General features: G+C 54.0%; 4 protein-coding genes across 4 annotated transcripts; 3 read left to right on the forward strand and 1 right to left on the reverse strand.

Annotated features, from left to right (window-relative positions):
• The first annotated feature begins 396 nt into the window (after nucleotides 1-396).
• BKA78DRAFT_152584 (putative ferrooxidoreductase Fet3) lies at nucleotides 397-2,919 on the forward strand. Its single transcript, XM_066882970.1, has 6 exons — nucleotides 397-853; nucleotides 904-926; nucleotides 976-1,447; nucleotides 1,496-1,716; nucleotides 1,768-2,142; nucleotides 2,279-2,919. The coding sequence occupies exons 1-6, from the start codon at nucleotides 521-523 to the stop codon at nucleotides 2,649-2,651; spliced, it is 1,797 nt and encodes a 598-aa protein (XP_066743536.1). The 5' UTR covers nucleotides 397-520; the 3' UTR covers nucleotides 2,652-2,919.
• A 1,990-nt stretch (nucleotides 2,920-4,909) lies between these two features.
• On the forward strand, nucleotides 4,910-5,670 carry BKA78DRAFT_317041 (uncharacterized protein). Its single transcript, XM_066888676.1, has one exon. The coding sequence runs from the start codon at nucleotides 5,040-5,042 to the stop codon at nucleotides 5,367-5,369; it is 330 nt and encodes a 109-aa protein (XP_066743537.1). The 5' UTR covers nucleotides 4,910-5,039; the 3' UTR covers nucleotides 5,370-5,670.
• A 156-nt stretch (nucleotides 5,671-5,826) lies between these two features.
• Nucleotides 5,827-6,329, forward strand: BKA78DRAFT_317043 (uncharacterized protein). The gene has a single exon (XM_066888677.1). The coding sequence runs from the start codon at nucleotides 5,841-5,843 to the stop codon at nucleotides 6,132-6,134; it is 294 nt and encodes a 97-aa protein (XP_066743538.1). The 5' UTR covers nucleotides 5,827-5,840; the 3' UTR covers nucleotides 6,135-6,329.
• Nucleotides 6,330-8,023: 1,694 nt separating this feature from the next.
• On the reverse strand, nucleotides 8,024-9,974 carry BKA78DRAFT_152687 (concanavalin A-like lectin/glucanase domain-containing protein). Its single transcript, XM_066882972.1, has 3 exons — nucleotides 9,431-9,974; nucleotides 9,070-9,375; nucleotides 8,024-9,017 (listed from the first exon to the last, which is right to left on the reverse strand). The coding sequence occupies exons 1-3, from the start codon at nucleotides 9,831-9,833 to the stop codon at nucleotides 8,206-8,208; spliced, it is 1,521 nt and encodes a 506-aa protein (XP_066743539.1). The 5' UTR covers nucleotides 9,834-9,974; the 3' UTR covers nucleotides 8,024-8,205.
• Nucleotides 9,975-11,503: the final 1,529 nt, after the last annotated feature.

Here is an 11,503-nt window from a genome sequence, read left to right on the forward strand (position 1 = left end):
CTCGCCCTCGACAGGAGCCGGCGCGTCAAACTCCACTTTGGGCTAGGATTGGAATGCGTCACGAATCACAATCCTGAGCGACCGGACCGGGGGCCTGCCGTGTGTCATGTCTGAACCGCCTCAGCCGTGTTCCCGTCCCGCTCGCCCTTTTGTTTGGAGGCCCGGTCTTTATTTGCTTCTTATCAGATGCTTTTCCGCCTACAATGCTCCCTGTTCTGTCTCTCTAGTCTGCTCGTCACCTGTCACTGTCAGAAAAATTCCCAAAAGCTGACAACTCCGCGATCCTGCGTTTGCTCCTCTTCTGTCCGCATGGCTGACGCGCATCGAAACTAATCCCCCACCCATTCTACCCTCTTCATCACATCACGCCGCTCCCACGCACCTCCGCATCCCTTCTGGTCTTAGCTCCACATAGCCACTCGCTGTATTCAGCAGCCAATGCACTGTACAGCTGCACGTATATGAGGTCTACCCTCCACTTTCCCTATCCAGAGCACGGGTCTGCTCTCCACCAAACCTCATGGCCCCACTTGTATTTTTCCTCCTCGCCAGTGCGCTCTGCGCAAATGCTGCCACAGTAACCTTCGACTGGAACATCACCTGGGCCACTGCTGATCCTGACCTCCGGTACAAACGCCAGGTCATTGGCATCAACAATCAATGGCCTCCTCCACCAATGGTCGTCACCAAGGGCGACAATGTCATTGTCAACGTCAACAACCAGCTGGTCAATGAGAGTACCAGTCTCCACTTTCATGGAATTTACATGACAGGAACGCCGCATATGGATGGCCCTGCTGGCACCTCTCAGTGCCCAATTCCTCCCGGCAGCAGCTTCACATACAACTTTACAGTAAGTTGTCCAATGTTGATTGATATTTGCTCGAATCTAACGCAGCATAGGTCAACCAGACTGGCACATACTGGTATGAGTCTTTGGCAACCCTTCATCACGAGTTTGCTAACCCCCACCAGGTACCACAGTCACGTTCGTGGACAGTACCCGGATGGTCTGAGGGGTCCAATGATTATCAAGGATCCGGACAATCCATTCAAGGATCAGTATGATGAGGAAGTCGTACTTACGCTCTCGGACTGGTACCACGACCGCATGCCCCATCTCCTCAAGAGCTTCTTGAGCGCAACAAACCCAACTGGTGCTGAACCGGTTCCCAACTCGGCCTTGATGAATGAGACGCAAAATCTCACATTCGCAATGAACCCGGGAAAAAGATACATGTTCCGCATCATCAACATTGGTGCATTCGCTCCACAGTATTTCTGGTTCGAGGGTCACAGCATGAAGATTGTCGAGGTTGACGGGATCTACACGGATCCAGCCGACGCCGACAGAATCTATGTCACACCCGCTCAGCGATATAGTGTCATTATCGAAGCAAAAAACAACACGAGCTCGAACTTTGCTTTTGTCGGAAGCATGGATGAGGTACATCCTGTCGTGCAACATTGATCGACGGTGGCTGACGAGGCGCAGGAGCTTTTCGACACCGTCCCATCGACGTTGAACAACAATGTCACGGGTTGGCTTGTGTATGAGCCAACCAACAATTTACCGGCTGCACAAGTGGTGTCCGACTACAATGCGTTCGACGACTTCAAACTTGTGCCTCAAGACAAGATGAAGCTCCTCGATCAAATCGATCATTCGTTCACCCTGAACATGAAGATGGACAATCTAGGAGATGGCGCCAACTAGTAAGATTCTGGCTCGGAAAAAGCATTTTGGCCCATTACTGATCAATGCAGTGCCTTCTTCAACGATGTGACCTACGTTGCGCCAAAGGTTCCGACGCTCTACACAGCCCTTACTTCTTCGAATTTCTCCACCAATCCCATGATCTATGGCAACAACACCAATGCCTTTGTTCTCAAGGAGGGAGAGACTGTCGAAATCATCCTGAACAACAATGATGCCGGCAAACACCCCTTCCACCTTCACGGCCACGCCTTCCAGGCTGTTGTAAGGTCCGCCGAATCTGCTGGCAACTTTGCCAACAATGAGACCGTCCCTCAGGTTCCAATGCGCCGCGACACCTTCCTTGTCCGGCCCAACGGCAACATTGTCCTGCGCTTCCGAGCCGACAACCCGGGAGTATGGCTCTTTCACTGCCACTTGGAATGGTGAGTTTTCGTCGCTGCTACGTTTGCCTACGCCCCTAGCGAGAGAATCGCTTTGGGCAGCCACAACGCCACTGTACCCCACCTGCACGATATTCTGAAACCAAGCCCAATCTAGACCGCAGCTAATCTTTGATAGGCATGTTGCCTCTGGTCTCATTGCCACTATGGTCGAAGCTCCCTTGCGGCTCCAATCGCTCCTTGACCACGGGAAAGGCATTCCGCAAGATCATTATGCAGCGTGCGCCGCCAATGACCCGCCCATGCCCACAGCTGGCAATGCTGCTGCAAACACCGTCGACTTGCTTGATCTCAAGGGCCAAAACACGAGTCCCGCGCCTCTACCATCGGGCTTCCAGACCAAGGGATGGGTGGCGTTGGCATTCAGCATACTGAGTGCCTTGCTCGGCATGGCCGCCGTCGCTTGGTATGGATTGGCACCGTTGAAGGGCGCAACGGGCACCGGGTGGGTAGCAGGGAAGGGAGTCAACTCATCCGAGAGGCTAAGGTAGGAAGTTGATTAGAAAGACGAATCCGTCAACGTACAGCTTCAACACGTGGGACAGAAAAATGGCACTAGTCGCCGAAGTTGGATGACGATGATGACCGGGCCTGGCGTAAAAGAAGTGGTGTGGACTCAGTTTGCACCACGCATGCTTTCCTTGATGAGCGACGACACTATGGCAACGGCGCATATGGTTCAGATGGTTGGTTGGTCCGGCGGTCAGCATTCTCCCTTTTCCTCCCCTACTCCTCCGTTGTATCATTTCTTCTCCCAAGACGGCCTCGGCAGGGATGCTGATGAGCCGTCTACATGCATGCATGCATACTCGGTCATTCAATTCTCCTAATCTACTTATTGCCGATGGCAGAAGAGATAGTTTAATATTGGGAAAAAAGCGTATCTCATTCTTTCCCCAGCTGAGCTGAACACCATTTCCACTACAGATCCTTGTCTTCTTTTACACTTATCATCAGTGTCAACTGGTTCATCACAATAGCCTCCATACTCCCATCCACCGTCCAATTGCTCGTCAAGTCATTACCCTATCGACCCTCTCCAACACCCTTGCACTTACGGAACATCATCGAAGCTCGAAGCTGCACGCCGGCAAAAAATAGCAGCACCCGCCTCATCAGGCCACCAGCATCAAGGCCAACAAGCGGGCCGGCTCCTGGCCGCCTAGGCACTGCGAGTGATTTACGCTACCAACCCCAGCCCAAATCCCCGCCAGACTCCCGGATCCCAGCCCACCGAACGCATCGCACCCCAACCCAATCCTACATAGAGTTCCTTGGGACGCGCGCACTCGCATGCATGCGACAAGCATAATCGACCCAAATAATCCCTGCTACGGTCGGGTATCTCAACACGTGCGAGCCGCGCAAGATGGGTGAGGCGCTGCTGCTGGGTGCTTGTGCTTTACTCTAGACATTGATGAGTCTGTGGACGGACTGTCTGGGATCTGTAGCGAGGGAAAGTGCGGTTGGGCCCAGCCGCCGCATGTCCTGAGCTATTTCTGTCGATGTGTACGAAATAGCTTTACGCTAGCTGCACACACCTTGGTGGATTGATGCGTTGCGGCCTTTGCTGGGCCGATGAGATGGCGGAGAGCTCTGGTATTATGAGTTGAAAGTACGTCTGCTGCTCTAAGCTGGATGTCAGACTATGTTTTGCCTTCAAAGAGCATGTGAGGTAGAAAAGGTGTGAGTATCTCGCCCTGCAGTTGGACTGGAGGCGGTGAAGCACAGGTGATGTCCTCGTTCTTGCTTTACCCGACTCTTTCCACCTTTTTCCATCTTTCAGTCGCTGTGCATACGCAATCTATTACATGTGTCTCTTTGCGTCGAGAAAAAGGGATCGATCAGACTACAGCTGTCAAATCCTGCATCAAATCCTACGTACACTACTACCAATTCACACTTTTCACTCTCTCTGCGCCTCCATTTTTGGGCAAAATCTAGTCACGAACACACTTGCTCTATCCCCGCCTATGGCAGTCGTCCACGCAAAAGACGCATGCGTCTAAGCCAAGCGATTCGAGTCTGTCCGTGTTCGCTTGCCTCCTCTCAAGCTCACTCTCAATCGGTCAATCAGTCAGTCCGTTTGCTCTCCACTCTTTCTCCCCCATGTCGACAAACAGCTTTAGCCTGTCTAGCGGCTTGGCCTGCATACATGGCTCGTCCGCTAGCTAGTTCATCCGCTCGGAACGGCATCCATAGGCATAGGTACAACAACGCAGCGCCGGACGCTAAACATGGACCATTCTCATCCGCCGCCAGTCGCCAACGCCGAAACGAACCGTTCACTTGAGCACACGTGGCACCCTCGGCCCGGCCCTCCGTCGAAGCTGATGGTCATTGCCGTTTGCTGTGCTGCGTTAAGCCCGTCGTCTTTCCTGCTCCCCGTTCCCTTCATCTTACCTTGCCGACGAGTCGTGAGAAAGAGCGAGGCTGGAAATGCACGGCAACCGCCGATACCAGCATCCACCGGGAGTGCCTGTCGCCTCGATCCGAAGCGCAAGCGCTGATGCGGTGATGGGGCGGGGCGGTGCGATGCGATGCGAGGGCGGTGCGACTGGTCGAGGGGTGGTCGGCGAGCGAGCAAGGCAGACAACGACGAGCGAGGCAGTGCTGCCTGGCTGGTGGGCTGGTTCGCTGGCTGGCTAGGTGTTTCACGCGAAGTTTCAGGCACGAAGGTATGGTAGTGCGAAGTGAATCGAAGGTGTTGGGAGGGGGGAGCGAAACAGGGGTTGAATAGGGGAGGTTGGGGGAGGTTGGTCGGTCGTGTCAGGAGCAGATGCGGGGAGCGAACAAAGTCAGATTCAGTGAGCGGGGTTGGAGGGAAAATCCGGAGTTAGTGGTGTGGAGAAGGAGCGAGCGAAACGGGCAAGAGCTGGATGTCAAGTCACTTCCTTGTCATGTTGCTTCTTCCTTCTTTCACCCCTTGCCGCCCTACATACATTTTTCGGTCGGTCACTGCAAAGATGATCATCAAGCCAGACACAGAGCTTCTCACCCATCATGAGACTGTCATCGAAGTTCGACCCCTTGATGCATGTTGCCGTGGCACCCCTGCCCCCTTGACTTCCTCTCCGCAGACTGGTTCCGAACGCTCTTTCCGAACAGGAAAGACTCAAACACTCGACTCAAGCAAAGGCAGCAAAGCCCACCTCAATCTCCTCTGGCTTGTTCCATCTCCCGTTTGTCTTCTTATTGAACCCTTGTGATCTAACAGGGCCGACCAGACTGCCGCGCTTCCCAAGCCAAACACACACATGGTGTCCACCACAAAGCCGAAGTCCTGAAACGAAGTATGCGCTTGTTTTATAATCGCCTCCCAGCCTCGATCGTGTTCATCGAACACTCTCATTCCCTCCGATCCAACAGCCATCGAGCCGCATCTCCAGAAGTCTACCCTCGGCAACACCTCCCCATCCACAACCGGCACGATCACCAAGGACCGTGCTTCGCTAGGAATCGAACCTGGGACGAACCACGGAAAATACTGTAGCCGCGGAGCATGTTACCACTACACCACCAACCCTAAACGTTTCCTTGCTCTGTTGCTGTGTGCTAGAGTACGGATCGCAATGGTATATATACAGAAGGTTTGTCGCAAATGCGATGTGCAAAAGTCGTCAAAGCTTTCGACAACACCTCTTTCGTGCTGATGACATTTGGCACAAAAGTTCGACGAAATGGGTGCTCACTGCAAATTACAGATTTTGCGCAACATTTGTGGCCACTCCTTGAAGACACGTTGTATTGTTGCCATTTTGCTCGCAGCTCGCCATTGTCATGACTTTCTCCAACAAAACCAAGCACTTCACTGCAGACATCAGAAACATCAACACTCACGACAGCGGGTCCCAAAGTATCAGAATCCGGGTTGCCAGAGACTTGAATTTTCGAAAAGAGCAGTCCACTTTCAAGGACATCCATCAGGCAAAAGAGCTTATGGTGCCCTTGGAAGAAACTCCGTACGTGTTTGAAGGGTCGATCCATTGTTAATCAAAAAATTTGGCTGTCTATGGCTGGACCATCGAATCTAGACAAGAGCTCGAAGAGACGAGCAATCTTTAAACCCTTTCTGTCGTTTTTGCTCGGCGAACATTTGACCCCAAGAAATAAACAAGCACGATGCGGCCACAGCGCTGACATGGACTTCTCACTTACATTCTGCCGTCTTCGTCTTGCAGACAGTCCAATGCTCAGATTGGTTCTGCTTCGGTTGATCGTGTTTCCAACTCTCGAGACCAAAGCATCGCAGATCGCGAGCCAGCCAGCTCAATAATTCAGGGGTGAAAAGCAGCAAGCGCTTCAGTGAGAGATGAATCAAAGTGGGAATACTTGCAACTACTTCTTTCGACAGATGAGGAGTCATAGGCTCAACCCTAACGGATATTCGGAAATTTTTTGTGGTTGCAGAAATGTAGGCGTTTTGCAACCAGAGACTGCCACGTCAACCGAGTAACCTTGTTCACTTCCTCGCCCTGGCTGCCAGACTCGCTCACTCATTCATTCCGATCCAAATCCAATCCGATGCAGCCGACACAAGAGCGGACAAAAAGCAGGACCGACAAGCTTCGACTCCATCACTTGGCTGCCTAGCTAGCTGCTTGCGTGTGTACAAAGTGGAAGTTGGCTGCCTGCCAAACACTTTCTGCTCTACCACCACCTTATGCAAAAACCGCACAATCGCAACAGCGCCGTTCACCCGCTCTGCTGCCGCCTACGCACTTGCACGAAAACGCCAATCGCAGTCTTCTAACCCCCCTCGTCTGCCTACCGCGCTGAAACGTGAAACAAGCGCCTACGTAGGCCGAGCCCAGAGAGATGTGAGATTAAAAGACTGGCATCGGAGAATGAGGATTCCGCGTATGCGGCATTCAGGGGCGGTGCTACTTGCAACCGTGCTGGATCACTCTTTCTGCGTTATCCTGAAGTATGAGACTTTTCTACTTCTCCATCCTCGCGGGGGGTGCCGGTTGCGTGGTGGCTGTGGGTGAAGTGTTGCAACAGACTTTGCCTGGGTCGTTTGCGAGCCCTGAACGGGGTGAAAGGCTTGCAAGAGATCAAGGGGAAAGCGGCTACATTGTCGGAAGCTTTCGTGAGAAGAGGAGAGAGGGGCAAGGCGGCAACCACGGGCGGCGGATTCATTGAAGCGACTTCAGAATGCAGCGGCGAGAGTGCGAAAATCCCGTCGTTCCGAGCGTGGCTTGAGAAGCGCGCAGGCGCGCAGATGATTCTGATCAAAGAAGATTTGGCGAGAGGCATTAGGAGCCTAGAGAGGTGAGCATTGCAAGATGTTGAAAGGGTCTGGCGTCAACCTCACCCTTCACATTCCCCTTCAAACGGGGTCGATTGGTGCGTGAAATTTGGAGATTGTCACTCAACATGCGGTTCAAGTCAATGCAAATCAAAGGAGTTATACCTAGGAAAGGAGAATCCGCATGTGGTATCTATCCTAATCGCGAACTGAGGTATTGACAATGAAAGCCTTTTTCATGAGCCGCCCATTGCCACAACGACCACCAGCGCTGCCACCACCAACGAAATCGCTGATTCAAACATTCAAGGTGCCTCCCGACGCCGCAACAAAGGAAGAATTGGACGGTTTTTTGCTTGCTTGTTGCAAAATGCCTTTGCGGCGTCATCCAGTACAGTGGAGGAAGTTCCTGCGCCCAAAGAAACAGTGAGCGCCACGTATGATCGATGAGAAATGGCCTGACGAGGCCGCCGCCTTGACGGCCAGCCGTGGCAGGCTAAACAAAAGAGATGAGTAGGAAAGGGGGGAGGGGCAGTTCCAGGCCGAAAACAACCAACGGGGGAAATCCAATCCAGCCTCACCACGCAAAACCAGCAACCCAATGCTAAAGGACGGCACAAAGGGAAGAACGACGCAAGAAAAGATGAACAAAGACTGTGTGTTGACGCCGATTCGCCATGACCGCCAAACGCGAATTCAGGAGGTAAAGATCAAAAGATGAAAACGAGCGCGGAGATGTCAGTTTGGACACAAAAATGTACAGCTGCTTGGGAATCTTTCTTTCATCGAATTCGTTAACGCGAGCCCCGGGTATCACTGCGTCCCCGCCTCTCGCTGTCCTGGGCAATGGCAGCGTCGTAGGTGGGTATGGGGGGCTCGTTGCCTCGGTGGGCGAGGAGAGGGTTGTTTTCTTCATGACTGATGTATTCCACGAGTGGACTGCCATGGGGGGATTCGTATTCAGGAGGTGCTTCGGAAGGGCCAATCGGGGGAATGTTGCCGTACTGGGCGGTGAAGGCTCCTTCAGCGACAGTGTTGCTGGTGCCTTCACCAACATCCCCTTCGTTCGAGTCCACGAGACTTAGCTGTGCGAGCGAAATATCGGTGGGTGATCGCTGAGGGCCAGGGCTGGTAGGTTGGTTTCGGCCCACTCGAACCTGGTGGCTGCCGCTTCGGCGGTGTGCGTATCCCGCGGCAATGTAACCCATGCCTTCACGCACTCCTTCTCTCCCGCCCTCGAGGAGAATGCTGCCCTGCTCGCTTCCGTACGGTGGCGGCGGCGCCAAAGAACCAGTCATTGGCGCCAATCCCCATTTCTTTACATTGGCTTCAATGAAAACAAAGCCCATTTGTCCAAAATTCACGTGCACCTGGCACGGACCATTGGCGCCGATGGTAGGAAAGAAGTTCTGCGCCTTGAGGCCATGCGCGACATCCTCGAGCTTTTTGCCGTTGCGCGTAAAGAAAATGGTGCCAGTTCGAGGGCGATACCCTACTCCAATGACGTCGCCTTGAACATAGGTTGGTCCATAGGGTGTACCAGTAAAGGGCTGGTTAAATCTCCTGGTGCCATGAGAAGTGTATGCAATAGAAGTCTTGTGATAGCCTGGTGACAATTAGCCGAAACACGGGTTGAGGCGAAGCGAAATCAAGCATACCTGGAAGTCGAAAGAGGGGGTAAGGCTTAGTGGTCAAACCGATACCAATCGTAGTCGTTTCCGGCTTATCGTAAATCTTGGCCTCCCAGTAGTACACTTCGTTTTGCTTGGGGATCGGAAGGTTGCTTTGCACGCTGCACTCGGAGTCGAAGAACTCTACTTCGGTGCGCCCCTCGACAAAGCAGTTGGCAATTTCAAGCTCGGGCTCGAATTCCCATGCTGAAACTCCCTTCTCCTGGATCGCCAAGAACTGAGACAAGGAAATGTCCGTTTGCGCGGACTCAGGAGGGTTTGCCTGTATGAATGCTGGTGGCCCCAGTCAGCACAGATTTGGATGCGATATGGCAGAAAAACGACAAACCTTTTGCCCGTAGATATTCAGCACGTTGGAGATCATCCATCTCTTCCAAGGCCTCGGCCTCTTCCTTTAAAAACGCTTGCTCGTCATCGTATTCACCCGGCCTTCCTATTCGGTCCAAGAAGATGCGTCCATGGGCAGTGTACTTGAAGAAGTAGATGATGGCGAAGACTATGGCGACGAATGCGGCAGAGCCAAAGGCCGACAGCATGCCCACCAAGATACCCTTGCCGGTGGAGCTCATCTGGCTCGTGTTCATGGTGAGTTCGCCATCGATAGGAAAACGCATGTCGGTCGGCTCAGAGGCGACAAAGGGCGGCGACGAGGCTTCGGTGGGATGCGAGGGACGGATGTGGGTGGACAAGGTGGAGGGCGGCGGGAGGAAGTGGGGATCGGGGAGTCGCATGGTCGCGAAGCTGCCTGGAGCAGATGGAGCGGCGGAGTGGAAATGCAGATATGAGTGATGTCGTAGCGATGCACAATGTGAAGCAGTAGCAGTAGTGGCTGTGGCGGCTATGGGGCCAGGAAAGTCTTGCTGCGCCGTGTGCGCCCCGCCGATGGGGCTCTCTCAGTGCGCGGTCGTGAGAGGTGACGTCGAGACCGGTGTCACCCTTGGCGGGCACGCGATTGCGATTGGAGATTGAGGACGGAGAGTCGGCTCGAGTGATCGGCGGCGGTGGGAAGAGTCGTCAGGCGGTCGGAGTGCGATGGGCGAGAGGAGAGTCCGGAGTCGACGTGAGGGGGAGTGAAGGTGAAGGAGGAGGGTGCAAGAGAGGGACGAGAGCGGGTAGAAGTGGAACTGGATCGGAGTCCGGACGGTACGGTAGGCTGTTTGGGAACACCTCAGGCAGTGCAGAATGAATGAATAACGGAAGCAGTCGTCGTCGCAAGCGTCTCGAATGCCAGCCCTGCCTCGACTTGGTTGCTACGTCCCGGTCGACGACCCTCGGGGCCATCGGCAGCCTCATGTTCCGCCAATGCCATGTTCGTCCAATGGTGCGGTGAAGGAAGCCTTCCGTATCCTTCTCCTTCACCAGTCACGTGCCGTGTCTCCAGGCCAACCTACAGGTATATTCTCTTCGTTGCCGCTCTGCACTTTTTACAATCACTGCAGCATCCGAGCCGGCAAGCATGCAATTAATTTATCATCCGCTGCGCTGCTCCGACCCCAGCTTTTTTGACATGCGCGTGCTACACTCCACTGCCAGAATTCCACGACCTTACGTCGGGAGTGATGCGTGGCTCTCGTCTAGCTTCGCTCTGCGACAACGGGGGATTCTCTCGGCGGCTCACCCACCATACCATGACCTTACTCGGCAGCATCAAACACAGGCAGGGGACGACTGACAATTCGGAGCCAACGTTGTTACGGCACTGACAGAACAAGAGGCACAGCCTTGACAGGATAGCGTTCCTGCGTCCAGCGCCGCGCCCTGGTGCGACACATGTCGAATTCAAACACACGGCTCGATGCAGTGACAGGGTTGAAGAGAGGACACATTGTGATGAAGAACAAGTGCCCCGTGGCCGCATCTATTTGACTGACGGCCGGCCGTTTCTTCAGGAAACAACAGTCTGCCCTGGTCGCTGGCTGACATGTGAGCCGTCGTCTTGTCCAATTCGTACTGTAGCAGCAGCTAGCTAGGTTTAGCCAGGTTGTCAAGCCAAAAAGGGTGGTGCGGTGCGGTGCCCGGTCAAAATCTTTGTGTCGTTGGCGTTGCGCGTGCGGTGGGTGCTGCTGCTCAGGTTTGCTCCCTTGCACTTTGCCCGCCGCCTTGGCTTCCAACTCTCTGCGAATCCGCACTGCACCCGCACCACCGCCAAACGCAGCGCCTTCACACAAGCTGTTGCTCCACGGTGCGCCAACGAGCCTCAAACTCGCTCCCCACCTTCAACCTCTACCGTCACCGTCCTGCGCTGCTGAGCCGTTACACAGTGACGTCTCAGCCCTCTCTCGCTCGTGTCTCGACAGCGCACCCGTCCCTGCGTCTTGCCGTCTTGCCGACACCTTCACAAAGATTTCTGCTTGTCGTCAGACAAGGCCTCTTTTTTTGTCGATTTGAAAATCACCCTCCA

The sequence above is a fragment of the Phyllosticta capitalensis genome (assembly GCF_038381095.1).
Source record: "Phyllosticta capitalensis strain CBS 128856 chromosome Unknown BKA78scaffold_6, whole genome shotgun sequence".
Taxonomy (NCBI): domain Eukaryota; kingdom Fungi; phylum Ascomycota; class Dothideomycetes; order Botryosphaeriales; family Phyllostictaceae; genus Phyllosticta; species Phyllosticta capitalensis.